This window comes from Ranitomeya imitator, chromosome 6, assembly GCF_032444005.1.
Source record: "Ranitomeya imitator isolate aRanImi1 chromosome 6, aRanImi1.pri, whole genome shotgun sequence".
NCBI classification, from domain to species: Eukaryota; Metazoa; Chordata; class Amphibia; order Anura; family Dendrobatidae; genus Ranitomeya; species Ranitomeya imitator.
Genome location: NC_091287.1, coordinates 301,459,786 through 301,480,109, shown reverse-complemented (window position 1 = coordinate 301,480,109; position 20,324 = coordinate 301,459,786). Strand labels below are relative to the sequence as shown.

Sequence of the window (20,324 nt, the reverse complement as noted above, 5' to 3'; positions counted from 1 at the left end):
TTATTTTTTTGCTGATGATGCTGTATGGCGGCTCTTTTTTTGCGGGACAATATGACGCTTTCAGCGGTACCATGGTTATTTATATCTGTCCTTTTGATCGCGTGTTATTCCACTTTTTGTTCGGCGGTATGCTAATAAAGCGTTGTTTTTTGCCTCGTTTTTTTTTTTTTTTTTTCTTACGGTGTTTACTGAAGGGGTTAACTAGTGGGACAGTTTTATAGGTCGGGTCGTTACGGACGCGGCGATACTATATGTGTACTTTTATTGGTTTTTTTTTTTTTATTTAGATGAAGAAATGTATTTATGGGAATAATATTTTTTTTTTTTTTTTCATTATTTTGGAATATTTTTTTTTATTTTTTTTTACACATTTGGAAAATTTTTTTTTTACTTTTTTACTTTGTCCCAGGGGGGGACATCACAGATCAGTGATCTGACAGTTTTCACAGCACTCTGTCAGATCACTGATCTGACATGCAGCGCTGCAGCCTTCACAGTGCCTGCTCTGAGCAGGCTCTGTGAAGCCACCTCCCTCCCTGCAGGACCCGGATCCGCGGCCATCTTGGATCCGGGGCTCGAGCAGGGAGGGAGGTGAGGAGACCCTCGCAGCAACGCGATCACATCGCGTTGCTGCGGGGGGCTCAGGGAAGCCCGCAGGGAGCCCCCTCCCTGCGCGGTGCTTCCCTGCACCGCCGGCACATCGCGATCATCTTTGATCGCGGTGTGCCAGGGGTTAATGTGCCGGGGGCGGTCCGTGACCGCTCCTGGCACATAGTGCCGGATGTCAGCTGCGATAAGCAGCTGACACCCGGCCGCGATCGGCCGCGCTCCCCCCGTGAGCGCGGCCGATCGGCTATGACGTACTATCCCGTCCAGGGTCAGATAAGCCCAGGGCACCTCGACGGGATAGTACGTCTAAGGTCACAGAGGGGTTAATATTTTTGGAAGTGAAGTTGGAGTGTTTTGGTTTTTTTTTTAGATTTGGCTATCTTAGGAGGATATCTGTTTCTACAGGTACCTACTACTGTGCAGAATTATTAGGCAACTTAATAAAAACAAAATATATCCCTGTCTCACTTGCTTACTTTCACCAGGTAAACCAATAACTGCACAAAATTTGGAAATAAACATTTCTGACATGCAAAAAACAATCCCCCCCCCCCGAAAAAAAAATAAAAAAAAATTAGTGACCAATATAGCCACATTTCTTTATGATGACACTCAGCAGCCTTCCATCCATAGATTCTGTCAGTTGCTTGATCTGTTTACGATCAACATTGCGTGCAGCAGCCACCACAGCCTCCCAGACACTGTTCCGAGAGGTGTACGGTTTTCCCTCCCTGTAGATCTCACATTTTATGAGGGACCACAGGTTCTCTATGGGGTTCAGATCAGGTGAACAAGGGGGCCACATCATTATTTTTTCTTCTTAGAGACCTTTACTGGCCAGCCACGCTGTGGAGTTGTTGGAGGCATGTGATGGAGCATTGTCCTGCATGAAAATCATGTTTTTCTTGAACGATACAGACTTCTTTCTGTATCACTGCTTGAAGAAGTTGTCTTCCAGAAACTGACAGTAGGTCTGGGAGTTGAGCTTCACTCCATCCTCAACCCGAAAAGGTCCCACAAGTTCATCTTTGATACCAGCCCATACCAGTACCCCACCTCCACCTTGCTGGTATCTGAGTGGAGCTCTCTGCCCTTTACTGATCCAGCCTCTGGCCCATCCAGAATCACTCATTTCATCAGTCCATAAAACCTTTGAAAAGTCAGTCTGTCTTAAGATATTTCTTGGCCCAGTCTTGACGTTTTATCTTATTTTTCTTGTTCAAAGATGGTCGTTTTTCAGCCTTCCTTACCTTGGCCATGTCCCCGAGTATCGCACACCTTGTGCTTTTTGTTACTCCAGTAATGTTGCAGCTCTGAAATATGGCAAAACTGGTGGCAAATGGCATCTTCACGCTTGATTTTCCTCAATTCATGGGCAGTTATTTTGCGCCTTTTTGCCCAACACGCTTCTTACGACCCTGTTGGCTATTTGCCATGAAATGCTTGATTATTCGGTGATCACGCTTCAAGTTTGACAATTTCAAGACTGCTGCATCCATCTGCAAGGCATCTCACAATTTTGGACTTTTCAGAGCCCGTCAAATCTCTCGTCTGACCCATTTTGCCAAAGGAAAGGAAGTTGCCTAATAATTAAGCACACCTTATATAGGGTTTTGATAACATTAGACAACACCCCTCCTCATTACAGAGATGCACATCACTTGATTTACTTAATTGGTAGTTGGCTCTCAAGCCTGAACAGCTTGGAGTAGGACAACATGTATAAAAAGTATCATGTGATCAAAATACAACTTGCCTAATAATTCTGCACACAGTGTAGTTTAATAAAAATATATATTTTTAATACTTGGTTTGGACATGAACTCCATGTTTTCTGTAGGAATTGTACATCCAGGAGTGTCTTGATCGCACTGATCTAGTCCCTATGTATAGGTAATAGACCTAATTTGGCATTTAATATGCATCAGTGGTTACTGTTGCTACCCCGTATTACCCATAGTAGTCCTGGCTGACAATCTTAGGACTCTTTCGTATTATGGTATCTGTATCTGAGACTTTGTATCATAATATCCAGGGTACCAGTTTTGCAAAGAGTAAACCTTTAACGAAGAAGCCACACTTGGTGAAATTTCGAAACCTCACTGTTTAGCCCTACAGAAAATTGAGCAGCAGTACAAAAATGGAGTTCGCTTTATTTAAGAATTTATTTCTTTGTACACTTGCAGGTTGACTATTCCAAATGACTTTCTCTGTTTACAAAAAGTAAGATTTGTTCTTTGCACACCTCTGCCCACCCACACAGACACAATGTCTTATGCCAATCTATTAAAAACCCCATCTTATAATATTCCACATAACCATGATTTCCCAAACCAAGATAGTCAGTAAAACTTTCTGCTAGAAGTCTTTACACACAATTACATTTTCAGGTCACAACTTGGCGACAGGCAAGCTCATCAGCTCTTTCCCCCATAGCAGAGTGTTAACCTAGAAGCCAAATACACTGGTTTACTTCATCAGGTCTCAGAAAACAGGCACAGAGAAGCAGGGCCACAGCAAAAATCCACTGCAGCTTGGGAGGGGGAGGGGAATAAAAACGTAATACGCCCATAGTCACATTGCTCTCAAATTGTACAAACAGGCCAGTGAATGGAGAAGTCATGCAACTTAGGACTGCCCTGCAGTATTACGTGCTTCAAGATCCTTGCTGATGTATCATTCCTTAGTTTAATGGTGGAGGGGGGTGGAGACCAAAGATTTATTTAAAAAAAAAAAAAAAAAACCCATGGGAAAAGAAAAAAAAAAAAAAAATTTGCAGTCAATGATTTTACAAGACTTCACATCCTACTCCACTTTTCCATTATGGATGTCACAGGTTTATCCATCCTGGATAGGAGGGACTGGTATTAGTGGACAGACAATTTTTACAAATCACAAAGTCTGTTTATTCATCAGATCCTGCTGATCGTTTCTGGGCTCTTTTACGAGGAGATCGTCTTGGGGAAGCTTTGTCTAGAAGGTAAAAGGGGGAAAAAAAGTAAGTATTGTATTGTGCAGATGGACAGCAGTCTGACAGCTCAGTGACCTCACAAATGTAAGACATGCACACTCTTGTGGATACCAATTTAAGCAGAAAGCCATCGGCACAATAGGACGAGTGCTCCGTAACACACAAAACACTTTGGTACTGACCATAAATTTAATGATTAATCGCCAAAAACCTAAACATTTTACCTATATAGTATATAAAAAGAATGAAAAGCAATAATTTTTTTTTGAAAGTGAAAATAATGAGGTTTGTATTGTCGAAACAGTTCCTTATTATTAGAAGGGAGGAAATAAAAAAAACAAAAAAACAAAGCAATGCTCAGGTATGGTGGCCAAATCTTTACTTTTATAGTCAGTAGCACAGCAGCCAAGATCACAAACAGTGCGGAAACATATCAGTACTTCACTCAGATTTAAGTGCTCTCACCTCGTCTACTTTGCACTGAAGTTGCAAGGAAGCAAAAAAAAGAAAAGAAAGACAGCAAGAAGTATTAGAGAAGAGAATAGACACTGCAGTGAAATCAGAAGCGTCATTTTCCCACTAGTCCCACCGATAGTTCCTAACAGTGTCTCCATGTATCACATTTTAGTGTTGGATCCTACAAGTCTTACTAGCATATTGGGAAGCAATGTTTTACTTATGTATACAGCAGGGAGTAAAGAGCAGCCATGGATGCAGAATACATACTGATTTGACTCAACGTCTCAGCAGGAATCCAGCTCATATCAACATCATTTTGATTAGATGTGCCCATCTCCACTTTTTGGGCAGGTCGCTTTCTCTGCAGACAGAAAAACACAGGCATTTACATACAGTCACAATACTATGGGCAAAGCTCAGCCATCACATAAGGCAGCAGCTGCATGGACATGAGGATACATAGTTTTCTTTGTAGCTTGTGTCCACCATGGAATGAAGTTATATTAATATATATTCTTGCTTCATAGATTCTCTGCAATTTTACAAAGTTATGTGAATAGAGATGTATCTGTTTTGTTGTTTAACCCTTGTTTTTAAATGCCAAGAAATAACTTATGCATCGGGCGACACATACAGCTACATAAAGCATTTGAACAGGTTCCCCATTATAATTCTTCATTTAGACACATTACATGAACAGTCTTGGGTGATGTGGGTTTGAATGGATCGCGGGTGACTGCGTCTGACAGCCATGTATGCCACCAGATGTTGCTACACTGGATTAGAGTTAGGGCTCATAGAATTCAGTGAATTTTTGAGTACACTAAAACTACTGCAAGTTTTGACAGTTCTAGGATAGAAAAAAAAACAAAACACAGGCACTAATGGAGGTTTTTAAAGCTTTAAAACGGTCAGTGAAAAATGTACAACACACAGATGGCATCAGAGTGCTGTCCGATTATTCCACTGACCAACAGACGAGTTTGATCTGACATTTATTGAACAAGTCACCATGGTTAATGGGCTTGAAGTCCAGGACTCCGCACATGCCATATAAGTTTACTGCAGTCCACTATGTTGTTTTTCTTAAATATACCCTGCAGTTTTAGAGATATGGGCCTTGGTTACTAAGTGCTCTTTTTATGTGCTTTATGAATTGGGGGTGGGGTTGTGTGCTTACTCTTTACACTGCTCAGAATTATTACTCAGTAAGCCATGACCCCCTGGAAAAGACCAGAACTAGCAGAAGAAAGCCAAAAAAAGACCCCACCTCATTCTCTGAAACAGTATTGCAGATTTTAAAAACAATAAAACATTACTCAGGAGCAGAAGAATAAAATAGACTACAGGTGGAGGTCTCGGCAGTAGTTATCTGAGCTTACCTTTCTGGACTCCAACAACTGATGCAGACCAACAATGACAAGCAGCCCAAGACCACCAAGGAACAAGTACATGAAGATTCTGCCAAGACAGAATGTAACACGAATCAACAATAGGAACAAATAGTAATATACACACACTTCTTTATAGTTTTTTTTATTTTTTTTTGACACACAGAAAAAAGGGTAATGTTATTGCTTAAAGGGAAGGTACCGTGTTTGTAGGTCATTAATAAATCACTGTAATGTAGCATAACATGCTGCTATAAGCAAGTTTGAAATGCATGTGAAACAGATTTCATGTGTTATATGAGTTTAAAGAATGCACTGGGGGCTGACATCTTGGTTTTGCAGCAGTAGCAGGGCACTATCAGTGTCAGATTACGGCACCCCATGGACATAGGAGATAATAGACCAGCACGGACCCCATCTGTAACATTGCAGCAGCATCAGCAGTGAGCTGGGCACACCTCTGTGGGCTGCACAACTCACTGCTGTAGGTGTGACTAGCTGCCATTTTATTATAGCCCTGTGCTCTCTATCACAGGACAGAAGAAGCCCTCACTGCTCCTCTGTACTCCAAGCAGGCACAACCTGGGCACACGTCCTCTGCTCCTCACATGCTGCCCTGTGTGCTTCTCCTGCTGTGTCTCCCCCTCCCCCTCACAGACAGTCCCTGTGATCTCTGGTAAGCTGCACTCACAGCCTGCAGAGAGGGAGGTGACACCTGCAGAGAGGGAGCAGGGCAGCTGACAGGACAGGGATTAAGGTGGGGGAAGGGGGATGGCAAGAATGTTATTCACAAAAAATGCTGCTGAGCCCACTGTGTTCTGCTCCTCTGTAAACAAGCTGTGCCTCTGATGCAGTAACTGCTGGTGATAGCAGGTCACAGGGCCGTCACACACAAAATGGTGCTGCCCTGTGATGCTGCTTTTCATTCTTACTGTTGGGGCAGTAACTGCTGACATCACCATTTCCCTCCCCTTTTGGGTGGTCTAATATCCCTGGGGCAGAGCTGCTAAATCTTACTATAGCTGCTTGAGGTCTAAAACGGAAAATGCTCCCCCTAGTGGTAAATATGTATATTTGTAGAAAAATATATAATATTTTCCATATAGAAATGTTTGCAAACAGTGCAAACATTGCATTAATACATTTTAATTACTATTTTAAGCTTAATTTCACAAAAAAACAAAATGCAAGAAAACTGGTGGCACCTTCCCTTTAAGTAAAAGAATGAAGTACAGGTCCTTCTCAAAAAAATTAGCATATAGTGTTAAATTTCATTATTTACCATGATGTAATGATTACAATTAAACTTTCATATATTATAGATTCATTATCCACCAACTGAAATTTGTCAGGTCTTTTATTGTTTTAATACTGATGATTTTGGCATACAACTCCTGATAACCCAAAAAACCTGTCTCAATAAATTAGCATATTTCACCCATCCAATCAAATAAAAGTGTTTTTTAATAACAAACAAAAAAACCAACAAATAATAATGTTCAGTTATGCACTCAATACTTGGTCGGGAATCCTTTGGCAGAAATGACTGCTTCAATGCGGCGTGGCATGGAGGCAATCAGCCTGTGACACTGCTGAGATGTTATGGAGGCCCAGGATGCTTCAATAGCGGCCTTAAGCTCATCCAGAGTGTTAGGTCTTGCGTCTCAACTTTCTCTTCACAATATCCCACAGATTCTCTATGGGGTTCAGGTCAGGAGAGTTGGCAGGCCAATTGAGCACAGTAATACCATGGTCAGTAAACCATTTACCAGTGGTTTTGGCACTGTGAGCAGGTGCCAGGTCGTGCTGAAAAATGAAATCTTCATCTCCATAAAGCATTTCAGCCGATGGAAGCATGAAGTGCTCCAAAATCTCCTGATAGCTAGCTGCATTGACCCTGCCCTTGATGAAACACAGTGGACCAACACCAGCAGCTGACATGGCACCCCACACCATCACTGACTGTGGGTACTTGACACTGGACTTCAGGCATTTTGGCATTTCCTTCTCCCCAGTCTTCCTCCAGACTCTGGCACCTTGATTTCCGAATGACATGCAAAATTTGCTTTCATCAGAAAAAAGTACTTGGGACCACTTAGCAACAGTCCAGTGCTGCTTCTCTGTAGCCCAGGTCAGGCGCCTCTGCCGCTGTTTATGGTTCAAAAGTGGCTTTACCTGGGGAATGCGGCACCTGTAGCCCATTTCCTGCACACGCCTGTGCACGGTGGCTCTGGATGTTTCCACACCAGACTCAGTCCACTGCTTCCTCAGGTTCCCCAAGGTCTGGAATCGGTCCTTCTCCACAATCTTCCTCAGGGTCCGGTCTCCTCTTCTCGTTGTACAGCGTTTTCTGCCACATTGTTTCCTTCCAACAGACTTACCATTGAGGTGCCTTGATACAGCACTCTGGGAACAGCCTATTTGTTGAGAAATTTCTTTCTGGGTCTTACCCTCTTGCTTGAGGGTGTCAATGATGGCCTTCTTGACATCTGTCAGGTCGCTAGTCTTACCCATGATGGGGGTTTTGAGTAATGAACCAGGCAGGGAGTTTATAAAAGCCTCAGGTATCTTTTGCATGTGTTTAGAGTTAATTAGTTGATTCAGAAGATTAGGGTAATAGGTCGTTTAGAGAACCTTTTCTTGATATGCTAATTTATTGAGACAGGTTTTTTGGGTTATCAGGAGTTGTATGCCAAAATCGTCAGTATTAAAACAATAAAAGACCTGACAAACTTCAGTTGGTGGATAATGAATCTATAATATATGAAAGTTTAATTGTAATCATTACATTATGGTAAATAATGAAATTTAACACTATATGCTAATTTTTTGAGAAGGACCTGTATATGGCTGTAGCATCCCATCTTACATCACCCAAAAGTCAATTAGGAAATCCATTATCCCATTCATCTCACTAATATAACATTTGTGAAAATGTTACAAGTGAAAACCTCTTTATGAACAAAATGAGTGTGTGACCACTCTAAGAACTATATAGGGACCCAGCTTTCACCAGGGTGTGACCCTGCACGACCAACATCCAACAAGGGTAGCAGTTGTACACTTACGTTTCTCCATCCAGGCCATCTTCCTTTTCAATAATCGTCACAGTCTGATTGAACACAGCATCCTGGAAAGAGTTGCCCTAAAGAAAAAAAAAAAAATGTTGAAAGTGCAAAGAAGGTCATGTTATTATCCCATTCACTGGCATGATGCTGTAACTCCGTGTTCCCCCAACTCCAGTCTTTGTGGCCCAATAGCAAATCATGTTTTCAGGATTTCCATAATATTGCACCGGTGATTGAGTTATTCAAGTTAAGGAAATAGTGAAACTTGAACTGCTGGTGGGCCGCGGGGATTAGAGTTGGGAAACACTACTGTAAGGCCTCTTTCACACTTCCGTCTTTCAGCTCCCGTCACAATCCATCGTTTTTTGAGAATGCAGGGTCCTGCATTTTCTCATAGACTTGTATTAGCGACGGATTGTGACGGAAGGCCATCCGTTTCATCCGTCTTTCACTGGATCCTCCATAAAAAAAACGGTCCGTCGGGCAGAGAAAACGTTCAGAGGAACATTTTTTCTGCACGTCAGAAAATCGGTCATCGACGGGTCCTGCGCTGCCCGTCACTGCCTGTGAAAAGCAGGAATCCAGCGACGGGTCCCGCCTTTTCAAAGAGCATGCGTGGAAGAATTTCCCGTCAGGGAAATTCTTTCTCGCTCGCTTTCTCTTTTTACTATTGATGCTGCCTATGCAGCATCAATAGTAACAAAATATAATGTGAAAATTTAAAAAAAAACAAAAACAAAAACCCCACAATATTCTCACCTACCAGCGTTCCCACGCAGCATCACCGATGCTCCCGGCAGCTAGCGTTACTTCCTAGTAATACATTGCGAAATCTCGCGAGAAGTCACGGTCTCACGAGACCGCGACTTCTCGAGAGATTTCAAAATGTATTACTAGGAAATAACGCTAGCTGCCGGGAGCATCGCTGCGCGGGACGCCTGTAGGCGAGAAAACTGCGATTTTTTTTTTTTTTTTAACCTGGCTTGTGTTGTGTTTGCATTTTCGCAGCGGAAAACGGCTGCGAAGACGCATACACAACAGGTGCACATAGGCTCTACGGGTCCGTCAGAAAGACGGGCCCAGTGCACACGTTTTCCACAATCTGCACAGGATCCGTCATTTCAACGTCTTGACGGATCCTGTGCAGATTTGGAAGACAGAAGTGTGAAAAAAGCCTAACTAATCTGGTATAGTGTAGCACATGGTTACACTTAAAATCATCCCTTCATATGACACAGTATCAATACAATGTATTTGTACAGATCAGAAGCTGGCAAAACAACAGGAAGCAGCAACAGCCAGCCTAGTGTGACCAGAACAAGTGCTACATTAGTCATTATTACAGGATCTGCCTCTAACACCAGCAGGTGGCGCTCTGAGTGCTGTAAATGCTGTGGAGAATTGACAATTTAATGGCAGCGTGCAATCTGGGGGACATTCCATACGTTCCCTGTGGTTAGAAATTTTTTTCCCCATTTTATGGTAAAAATGAATGGAGTCATTCAAAACAATTATCACATGATTATATAGATTGAAAAATCAAAAATGTTATGGCTCTTGGAAAACTTTCCACTTACTCATTACAAGGTGACCTTGCAAGAATTGCGACTAGATGACCAATTTGTGATAAACTTATATGGATTATCGTTTTAACTTGTATGTTTTTGGAGACCAAGCACTGGGAAGTGATGGGAATTTTGCAACAGAGAGGCGAGGCTTCTTTACCATTTAGTTGCAAAATGATAAACCATGCTACAATTTTACATTAAACCCCAAATCTTCCCTCTGTAGGCTATTGTAGCACATTTTTCCCTATAGATTATAATACGGCATTTGTTTTTGTGGTGAAAGTGGCCATGTTATATACTCTGCAAAGGTTTAAAGGAAAGTCTTAATGTTTTCTAACAAGAATAATGAAATCTTACACTGGCATCCTTGTAATTCAGATTAATGACCAGCCCAAAGGGACGTCCCCCCATTGGCTCGGCTGGGATAAAAGAGTACTCAAAGGTGGCCTGCCTCAGAGGAGGAACCACTGTGTTCAAAGGAAGAGCTGTAAAATTCTGGATATAGAACTGGTAGTCCTGAGGGTATCTGAAGGAGGCATCCAGGGAGTCCACCACGAAGTCTTCGGTACCCTTGTTTGTGAAGCCAACAAGGAACTTTACAATATCATTAGCTGGGAAATCTAAAAGGAGATGAAAATATGGCATTATTCACACAATACATGCGGAGGATAAGGCCGTAGCATCCTTACACATCTCTATACTTGTACATGTGGTTTCATTACAGGACCACAGCAAACATCCAGAAAGTGGAACTAGTGGTCATTAGCTTAGGGGAAAAACTATACAGAATATTCTTTCCATTGAAATGTCAGAAATAAAGTAACATTACTCACAATCTGGAAAAAAACAAACAAGAAAACTTATTAACCCCTCCTTATCATTGCCACTCTTTGTACATTTTTTTCCTTCTTCCAGAATTCAATTTTTTTTTTTTTTTTATGAGGACTCATTTATTTGCTTGAAAAGTTATAATTTGGAACTTTGGGGGTGGTGGGGGTAAATTCGATGTCTTAATAACTACTGACAAACAACAATTCTGGAGTTTACCATACAGGTTAACCCCTTCATGACCCAGCCTATTTTGACCTTAAAGACCTTGCCGTTTTTTGCAATTCTGACCAGTGTCCCTTTATGAGGTAATAACTCAGGAACGCTTCAACGGATCCTAGCGGTTCTGAGATTGTTTTTTCGTGACATATTGGGCTTCATGTTAGTGGTAAATTTAGGTCAATAAATTCTGCGTTTATTTGTGATAAAAACGGAAATTTGGCGCAAATTTTGAAAATTTCGCAATTTTCACATTTTGAATTTTTATTCTGTTAAACCAGAGAGATATGTGACACAAAATAGTTAATAAATAACATTTCCCACATGTTTACTTTACATCAGCACAATTTTGGAAACAACATTTTTTTTTGTTAGGAAGTTATAAGGGTTAAAATTTGACCAGCGATTTGTCATTTTTACAACGAAATTTACAAAACCATTTTTTTTTAGAGACCACCTCACATTTGAAGTCAGTTTGAGGGGTCTATATGGCTGAATATACCCAAAAGTGACACCATTCTAAAAACTGCACCCCTCAAGGTGCACAAAACCACATTCAAGAAGTTTATTAACCCTTCAGGTGCTTCACAGCAGCAGAAGCAACATGGAAGGAAAAAATGAACATTTAACTTTTTAGTCACAAAAATTATCTTTTAGCAACAATTTTTTTATTTTCCCAATGGTAAAAGGAGAAACTGAACCACGAAAGTTGTTGTCCAATTTGTCCTGAGTACGCTGATACCTCATATGTGGGGGTAAACCACTGTTTGGGCGCACGGCAGGGCTTGGAAGGGAAGGAGCGCCATTTGACTTTTTGAATCAAAAATTGGCTCCACTCTTTAGCGGACACCATGTCACGTTTGGAGAGCCCCCGTGTGCCTAAAAATTGGAGCTCCCCCACAAGTGACCCCATTTTGGAAACTAGACGCCCCAAGGAACTTATCTAGATGCATAGTGAGCACTTTGAACCCCCAGGTGCTTCACAAATTGATCCGTAAAAATGAAAAAGTACTTTTTTTTTTTCACAAAAAAATTCTTTTTGCCTCAATTTTTTCATTTTCACATGGGCAACAGGATAAAATGGATCCTAAAATGTGTTGGGCAATTTCTCCCGAGTACGTCGATACCTCATATGTGGGGGTAAACCACTGTTTGGGCGCACGGCAGGGCTCGGAAGGGATGGCGCGCCATTTGGCTTTTTAAATGGAAAATTAGCTCCAATCATTAGCAGACACCATGTCGCGTTTGGAGAGCCCCTGTGTGCCTAAACATTGGAGATCCCCCAGAAATGACACCATTTTGGAAACTAGACCCCCAAAGGAACTAATCTAGATGTGTGGTGAGGACTTTGAACCCCCAAGTGCTTCACAGAAGTTTATAACGCAGAGCCATGAAAATAAAAATAAAAAATTATTTTCTCAAAAATGATCTTTTAGCCTGCAATTTTTTATTTTCCCCAAGGGTAACAGGAGAAATTTGACCCCAAAAGTTGTTGTCCAGTTTCTCCCGAGTACGCTGATATCCCATATGTGGGGGTAAATCACTGTTTGGGCACATGCCGGGGCTCGGAAGTGAAGTAGTGACGTTTTGAAATGCAGACTTTGATGGAATGCTCTGTGGGCGTCACGTTGCGTTTGCAGAGCCCCTGATGTGGCTTAACAGTAGAAACCCCCCACAAGTGACCCCATTTTGGAAACTAGACCCCGAAAGGAACTTATCTAGATATGTGGTGAGCACTTTGAACCCCCAAGCGCTTCATAGAAGTTTATAATGCAGAGCCATGAAAATAATAAATACGTTTTCTTTCCTCAAAAATAATTATTTAGCCCAGAATTTTTTAATTTTCCCAAGGGTAACAGGTGAAATTTGACCCCAATATTTGTTGTCCAGTTTCTCCTGAGTACGGTGATATCCCATATGTGGGGGTAAATCACTGTTTGGGCACATGCCGGGGCTCGGAAGTGAAGTAGTGACGTTTTGAAATGCAGACTTTGATGGAATGCTCTGTGGGCGTCACGTTGCGTTTGCAGAGCCCCTGATGTGCCTAAACAGTAGAAACCCCCACAAGTGACCCCATTTTAGAAACTAGACCCCCCAAGGAACTTATCTAGATATGTGGTGAGCACTTTGAACCCCCAAAACAGACGTTTACAACGCAGAGCCGTGAAAATAAAAAATCATTTTTCTTTCCTCAAAAATTATGTTTTAGCAAGCATTTCTTTAGATTCACAAGGGTAACAGGAGAAATTGGACCCCAGTAATTGTTGCGCAGTTTGTCCTGAGTATGCTGGTACCCCATATGTGGGGGTAAACCACTGTTCGGGCACACATCAGGGCTCGGAAGTGAGGGAGCACCATTTGACTTTTTGAATACGAGATTGGCTGGAATCAATGGTGGCGCCATGTTGCGTTTGGAGACCCCTGATGTGCCTAAACAGTGGTAACCCCTCAATTCTACCTCCAACACTAACCCCAACACACCCCTAACCCTAATCCCAACTGTAGCCACAACCCTAATTCCAACCCTAACCACAACCCTAACCCTAAGGCTATGTGCCCACGTTGCGGATTCGTGTGAGATATTTCCGCACCATTTTTGAAAAATCCGCGGGTAAAAGGCACTGCGTTTTACCTGCGGATTTTCCGCGGATTTCCAGTGTTTTTTGTGCGGATTTCACCTGCGGATTCCTATTGAGGAACAGGTGTAAAACGCTGCGGAATCCGCACAAAGAATTGACATGCTGCGGAAAATACAACGCAGCGTTTCTGCGCGGTATTTTCCGCACCATGGGCACAGCGGATTTGGTTTTTCATATGTTTACATGGTACTGTAAACCTGATGGAACACTGCTGCGAATCCGCAGCGGCCAATCCACTGCGGATCCGCAGCCAAATCCGCACCGTGTGCACATAGCCTAATTCTAAAGGTATGTGCACACGCTGCGGAAAACGCTGCGGATCCGCAGCAGTTTCCCATGAGTTTACAGTTCAATGTAAACCTACGGGAAACAAAAATCGCTGTACACATGCTGCGGAAAAACTGCACGGAAACGCAGCGGTTTACATTCCGCAGCATGTCACTTCTTTGTGCGGATTCCACAGCGGTTTTACAACTGCTCCAATAGAAAATCGCAGTTGTAAAACCGCAGTGAAATGCGCAGAAAAAACGCGGTAAATCCGCCATAAATCCGCAGCGGTTTAGCACTGCGGATTTATCAAATCCGCAGCGGAAAAATCCGCAGAGGACCAGAATACGTGTGCACATACCGAAACCCTAACCCTAGCCCTAACCCTACCCCTAACCCTAGCCCTAACCCTACCCCTAACCCTAGCTCTAACCCTAACCCTACCCCTAACCCTATTCTAACATTAGTGGAAAAAAAAAATTTCTTTATTTTTTTATTGTCCCTACCTATGGGGGTGACAAAGGGGGGGGGGGGGGTCATTTATTATTTTTTTTATTTTGATCACAGATATAATCTATCTCAGTGATCAAAATGCACTTTGGAACGAATCTGCCGTCCGGCAGATTTGGCGGGCGCACTGCGCATGCGCCCGCCATTTTGGAAGATGGCGGCGCCCAGGGAGAAGACGGACGGGACCCCGGCTGGATCGGTAAGTATGATGGGGTGGGGGGGGGACCCAGGGGGGGGGGGGGGGATCGGAGCACGGGGGGGGGGGGAATCGGAGCGCAGGAGGGGTGGAACGGAGCACGGGGGGCGTGGAACGGAGCACGGGGGGGCTGGAATGGAGCACGGGGGGTGGAACGGAGCACCGGGGGGGGAGGGGGGGGTGTGGATCGGAGTGCAGGGGGGGTGATTGGAGCACGGGGGGGGTGATTGGAGCACGGGGGGAGCGGACAAGAGCACGGGGGGAGCGGAGCCCTGTACTGAGGGAAGCCGGAGCAGTGTACCGGCCAGATCGGGGGGCTGGGGGGGGCGATCGGAGGGGTGGGGGCACATTAGTATTTCCAGCCATGGCCGATGATATTGCAGCATCGGCCATGGCTGGATTGTAATATTTCACCCGTTATAATAGGTGAAATATTACAAATCGCTCTGATTGGCAGTTTCACTTTCAACAGCCAATCAGAGCGATCGTAGCCACGAGGGGGTGAAGCCACCCCCCCTGGGCTAAACTACCACTCCCCCTGTCCCTGCAGATCGGGTGAAATGGGAGTTAAACCTTTCACCCAGCCTGCAGGGATGCGATCTTTCCATGACGCCACATAGGCGTCATGGGTCGGATTGGCACCGACTTTCATGACGCCTACGTGGCGTCATGGGTCGGGAAGGGGTTAAATAGTTTTAGATTTTGCGAGACAAGACATTTACAGGAATATCAATGTAAATTTTTAAAATTATTTTTATTTTAAATAAAGGGAAAGCAGGCGATTGTAATTTTATTTTAACCCCTTCTTGACTGGGCAATTTTCTATATTCGCTTGTCTTCCAAGAGCCATAACTTTTTATTATTCTATCCACATAGCCTTATGAGGGCTTAATTTTTGCAGGACAAGCCGTAGTTTAGAAAGACACTAATCAATGTACTGGAAAATGGGAAGAACAAAAAAAAAAAAAAAAATGATAAGTAAAAAAACAAAAACCCTCATTTGGGTTTTATTTTTATGGTGTTCACAGTACTGTAAAAATAAACCTGGGAACATGAAATTACAGATCGGTACGATTACAGTGATACCCAACCCAAAAAATTACGGTACTTGTCAAGTTATTTTCCAAGACCCATAACCATTAATTTTTTCTATTGATTGAGCCATTTAAAGGCTTGGTTTTTTTTTTACACAGCTATTTGATGGTTTTATCAGTAGCATTCTTGGAGTAGACACCTTTTCTTCACTTCTTATTACAGCAATAATAAGTTTTAGCCACAAATAAAAACGCTATTGTGGTGTTCATTTTATTTTTCTCTTTATGATGCTTATCAATAAAGGTTAATTTTATATTTTCATAGATTGGACTTTTGCAAACAGTGCTAAAAAGTTTTTTTTTTTATTTTAAATTTCTTTACTTTTGATGGGGAAAGATTCAAAATGGCGTATCCCCTGGGCCGCCTGCTTTTAAAGGGAACCCGTAACCCCCCGGGCGTTTGTAACTAAAACAGCCACCTTGTGTTGCACTAATGCTGCATTCTGACAAGGTGGCTCTTTTAGTTCTTGCTCCTGGCACTGCTAAAAGAATCGCTGTAAGTTCAAAAGGGTAGCGCAACTGCGCATGCCCGAAAAAAAAAAATACCTGCGCAGGCGCCGGGGATGCTAATGAAGGAAGAGGAAGCCGCACCTGGCGCGCAGAGGCCATGATTGACGGCTGTGAGGCGTCTGGATTAGGGGGGTAAAGACCTGCCCCTGTGGCGATTTCACGGTATGAGGGACTAATTTCAACAACGATTCTTTCAGCAGTGCCAGGGACCCGAACTAAAAGAACCACCTTGACAGAATGCACAAGAGCATTTCCATCCACCCGGCTTTCAGGGAATTCTAGCTATGCCACACGCTGCTGGCCTGGGTGCAGGAAATACAGTGATATGGCCACTAAGTGAAACCAGGACTGCATGCCCATAATTCTCAAAAACGGCAAGGGACTCAGTGGTCAGATCAATCATAAAGTGGTGACATATCTTTAGGGCATTCAATCACTTTAGAACATGTGAATACCCCTTTACTGAAATAGAAGAATCGGGAATTACCTTCGCCTTTAACAAACAAAATGGTGGTGTCAGCATTGGGAGAGGCCTTCGGTTCACCTGAACTCAAATCTTCTTCTTCCTCCTTTTCTTCTGTCTGTTAACAGAGAAAAAAAAAATCCAATGTACACAAAATGTTTTGCAGAAAATTCAACACAGATGCTCCAAGCACTAGTTACACAGTGAAGGACCATTTCATATAAATCCTCCTCCTCGCTGACCAGTGACTGGGCAAACTACAGGGATGCGAGAGAGGCTTCAGATTTACTGCTTGTATCAGACTTTTTAGATTTTACTTTGCAGAGTCCATAGAAGTTATTGCTATTAACCCCTTAGTTACGGAGCCAAATTTTAAAAATCGGACTAGTGTCACTTTATGTGGTAAAAACTCTGGAACGCTTCAACAAATCCCAGTGATTTTGAGACTGTTTTTTGGTGACATTATACTTTATGATAATGGTAAATTTAGGTCGATATTTTTTATAAATAAGGTCGATATTTTTTATAAATAAACACAAAACCTATCAGAAATTTGACAAAAATGTAAAAAAAAAAAATTGCAATTTTCAAACTTTGCATGATCCCTTTAATGCAGGTAGTCATACCACAGCAAAACTTAATAAACATTATTTCCCTCATGTCGGATTTACATCAGCACCATTTGTAAAATGTTATTTTATTTTGTTAGCATTTTAGGAGGTTTAAAAATGTAGCAGCAATTTTCATTTTTTCGAGGAAATTTACAAAATTATTTTTTTTAGGGACCTATCCAGATTTGAGGGGCCTTTAGGGGTCCTATATATTGGAAAACCCCAAAATTGATACCATTTTAAAAACAGCACCCCCGACATACTGAAAACTGCTGTCAGGTAGTTTATTAACCCTTCAGGTGCTTTTCAGAAATTAATACAAAGTGACATGACAGGAATTAAAAAGTTGACTTTTACCACCTAAATGTTGCTGACTTTTGAACAGGCGACTACAGCCGGCAGACTCTAAGGGTACCGTCACACAGTGCCATTTCGATCGCTACGACGTTACGATTCGTGACGTTCCAGCGATATCGTTACGATATCGCTGTGTCTGACACGCAGCAGCGATCAGGGATCCTGCTGAGAATCGTACGTCGTAGCAGATCGTTTGGAACTTTCTTTCGTCGCTGGATCTCCCGCTGTCATCGCTAGATCGGTGTGTGTGACACCGATCTAGCGATGCGTTCGCTTGTAACCAGGGTAAACATCGGGTTACTAAGCGCAGGACCGCGCTTAGTAACCCGATGTTTACCCTGGTTACCAGCGTAAATGTAAAAAATAGAATTATTCTTACCGTTAATTCGGTTTCTAGGAACCTTCCATGACAGCGGTACTGGAGGATGTCTCCCCGCCCTAATGGGGGACAGGAAACACAAAGAGGTTAAATACCCTCCCCTTCCTGCCACCTCCAGTGTTTTTTCTGGACACAGTAGTATGTATAGTTACCACTTAAGTGCAGGAATCATCCAATAAAATTATCAGATAGGGAGGGAAATTAGTGCTGTCGTGGAAGGTTCCTAGAAACCGAATTAACGGTAAGAATAATTCTATTTTCTCCAGTCACCTTTCACGACAGCGGTACTGGAGTAGTACCAACAAATTATTTCTAGGGGAGGACAACCGCCTGCAGAACTGTTCTGCCGAAAGTTAAATCCCGGTTGAAATCAAGCCTGTAGTGCCTGGTGAACGTATGTACTGATGACCAGGTGGCAGCTCTGCAAATCTGCTCCGTAGAAGCATCACCTCTCTGCCCATGATGTTGACACCGACCGTGTAGAATGGGCCTTTAGCGATGGAGGAGGTGTTAGATTCTGGGATGAGTATGCCAGAGATATGGCTTGTTTAATCCAGTTGGCGATAGTATTTTTTGTCGCCTTTCTTCCTTTGTTCCTTCCGGAGAGTTGAATGAAGAGATTTTGATCAATCCTCCAACTCTCTGTTTGTGAAAGATAATATAGAACCACTCTGCGGACATCCAGAGTGTGGAAGGACTCTTCTCTCACATTGGAAGGATCCGGGTAGAATGAGGGCAACACTATGTCCTGACCTCTATGAAAGTCTGATGTTACTTTAGGTAAGAAGGTAGGGTCTAGACGAAGGATTATACTATCCGATGTTACCCTCAAGTAAGGTTCTTGTATGGATAGGGCATGTAGTTCTCCTATCCGTCTGGCAGAGGTAATAGCCACTAAAAAGACCGTTTTCAGGGTAAGAACCTTTAATGAAGATTGAGATAAAGGTTCGAAAGGGTCCTGAGTTAGACTATTAAGGACCAAATTAAGGTCCCAAGGAGGAGTATTGTTGAGAACTCTGGGACGGATTCTACTTGCTGAAGTTATAAAACGCCTGATCCACCGATGTTTGGCTAGTTCTTGGTCAAAATAGGAGCTAAGTGCTGAAATTTGTACTTTCAAGGTATTGGGCCTAAGACCCAACTCTAGACCTTTTTGCAAGAAGTCCAGAATCTTGGCAATATTAGGATGAAATGGGTCTGGAATATCTGGAAGATACCATGAGGAAAACTTCCATATCTTGGCATAAATGGCATTCGTCACGGGTTTTCTACTGCTTTGGAGAGTATGAATTACTTCATCCGAGAGGCCTCTTGCCTTTAGTATTTCGGCCTCAGAAGCCATGCTGAAAGATTTAACCTGTGAAGGTTTGGATGCAGCAAAGGTCCTTGATGAAGAACATTCTCCTTCTGGGGTAGATATACTGGACCTTCTTGAGCCATGTCCAACATGGCGCTGTACCAACTTCTCCCCGGCCATGTTGGCGCGGCCGTAACTCGCTCCGATCGAATCTTCTGTAGAGTTTTTGACAGCAATGGAATCGGAGGAAAAGCATACACGAGGTTGAACCTCCACGGGTGAGAGAACGCATCCATGCCCAGTGCTCTGTCTGCCATATTTAGGGAGAAATAAGTTTGCAGCTTGGCATTCTGACTGTTGGCAAAAAGGTCCACTTCCGGAATCCCCCATCTGGAAATCAGGGAGAGGAAGACCTCCTGGTCCAGAAATCCGCCTGGGTATTGGCTGACCCTTTCAGGTGAACTGCCGAAATAGAGAGGAGGTGCCTCTCTGCCCAGAAAAAAATGTTTGAGGCGAAGGTTTTTAAATTTCTTGAATCTTGTGCCTCCCTGATGACGAAGGTATGCTACCGTGGTCATATTGTCGGAATATATCCTGACATGGTGTCCCTGAACAATAAAGGATGCGGCTTTTAACGCCTCTTCCACTGCCTTCAGTTCTCTGAAGTTCGAAGAGCTTGCTCTGATGTCTGGAGCCCAGGTGCCCTGGAAATGGGTTCCATCGACTATAGCACCCCATCCCCTTTGACTGGCGTCCGAAGTGAGTGTCTTTAGCGGGATCTGGTCCCAACTGACCCCCCGTTGGAGGTTCCGGAGCCGTAGCCACCATGTCAGGGATGTCCTGACATGATTGGGGAGGGAAATCCTTTTGGAAAGAGAACTCTGCTGT

General features: G+C 43.1%; 1 protein-coding gene across 1 annotated transcript in view; it reads right to left on the bottom strand.

The window, feature by feature from the left end:
• Positions 1–2,742: 2,742 nt before the first annotated feature.
• Positions 2,743–20,324, bottom strand: part of SSR1 (signal sequence receptor subunit 1) — a 29,950-nt gene continuing 12,368 nt past the window's right edge. Inside the window, exons 3-8 of the mRNA XM_069730698.1 lie at positions 16,817–16,910; positions 10,424–10,686; positions 8,499–8,575; positions 5,422–5,500; positions 4,307–4,400; positions 2,743–3,582 (exon numbers count right to left, since the gene is read on the bottom strand). Coding sequence (XP_069586799.1) covers positions 3,515–3,582; positions 4,307–4,400; positions 5,422–5,500; positions 8,499–8,575; positions 10,424–10,686; positions 16,817–16,910 — 675 coding nt within the window. The 3' untranslated portion in view covers positions 2,743–3,514. The remainder of the gene's footprint in view (positions 3,583–4,306; positions 4,401–5,421; positions 5,501–8,498; positions 8,576–10,423; positions 10,687–16,816; positions 16,911–20,324) is intronic.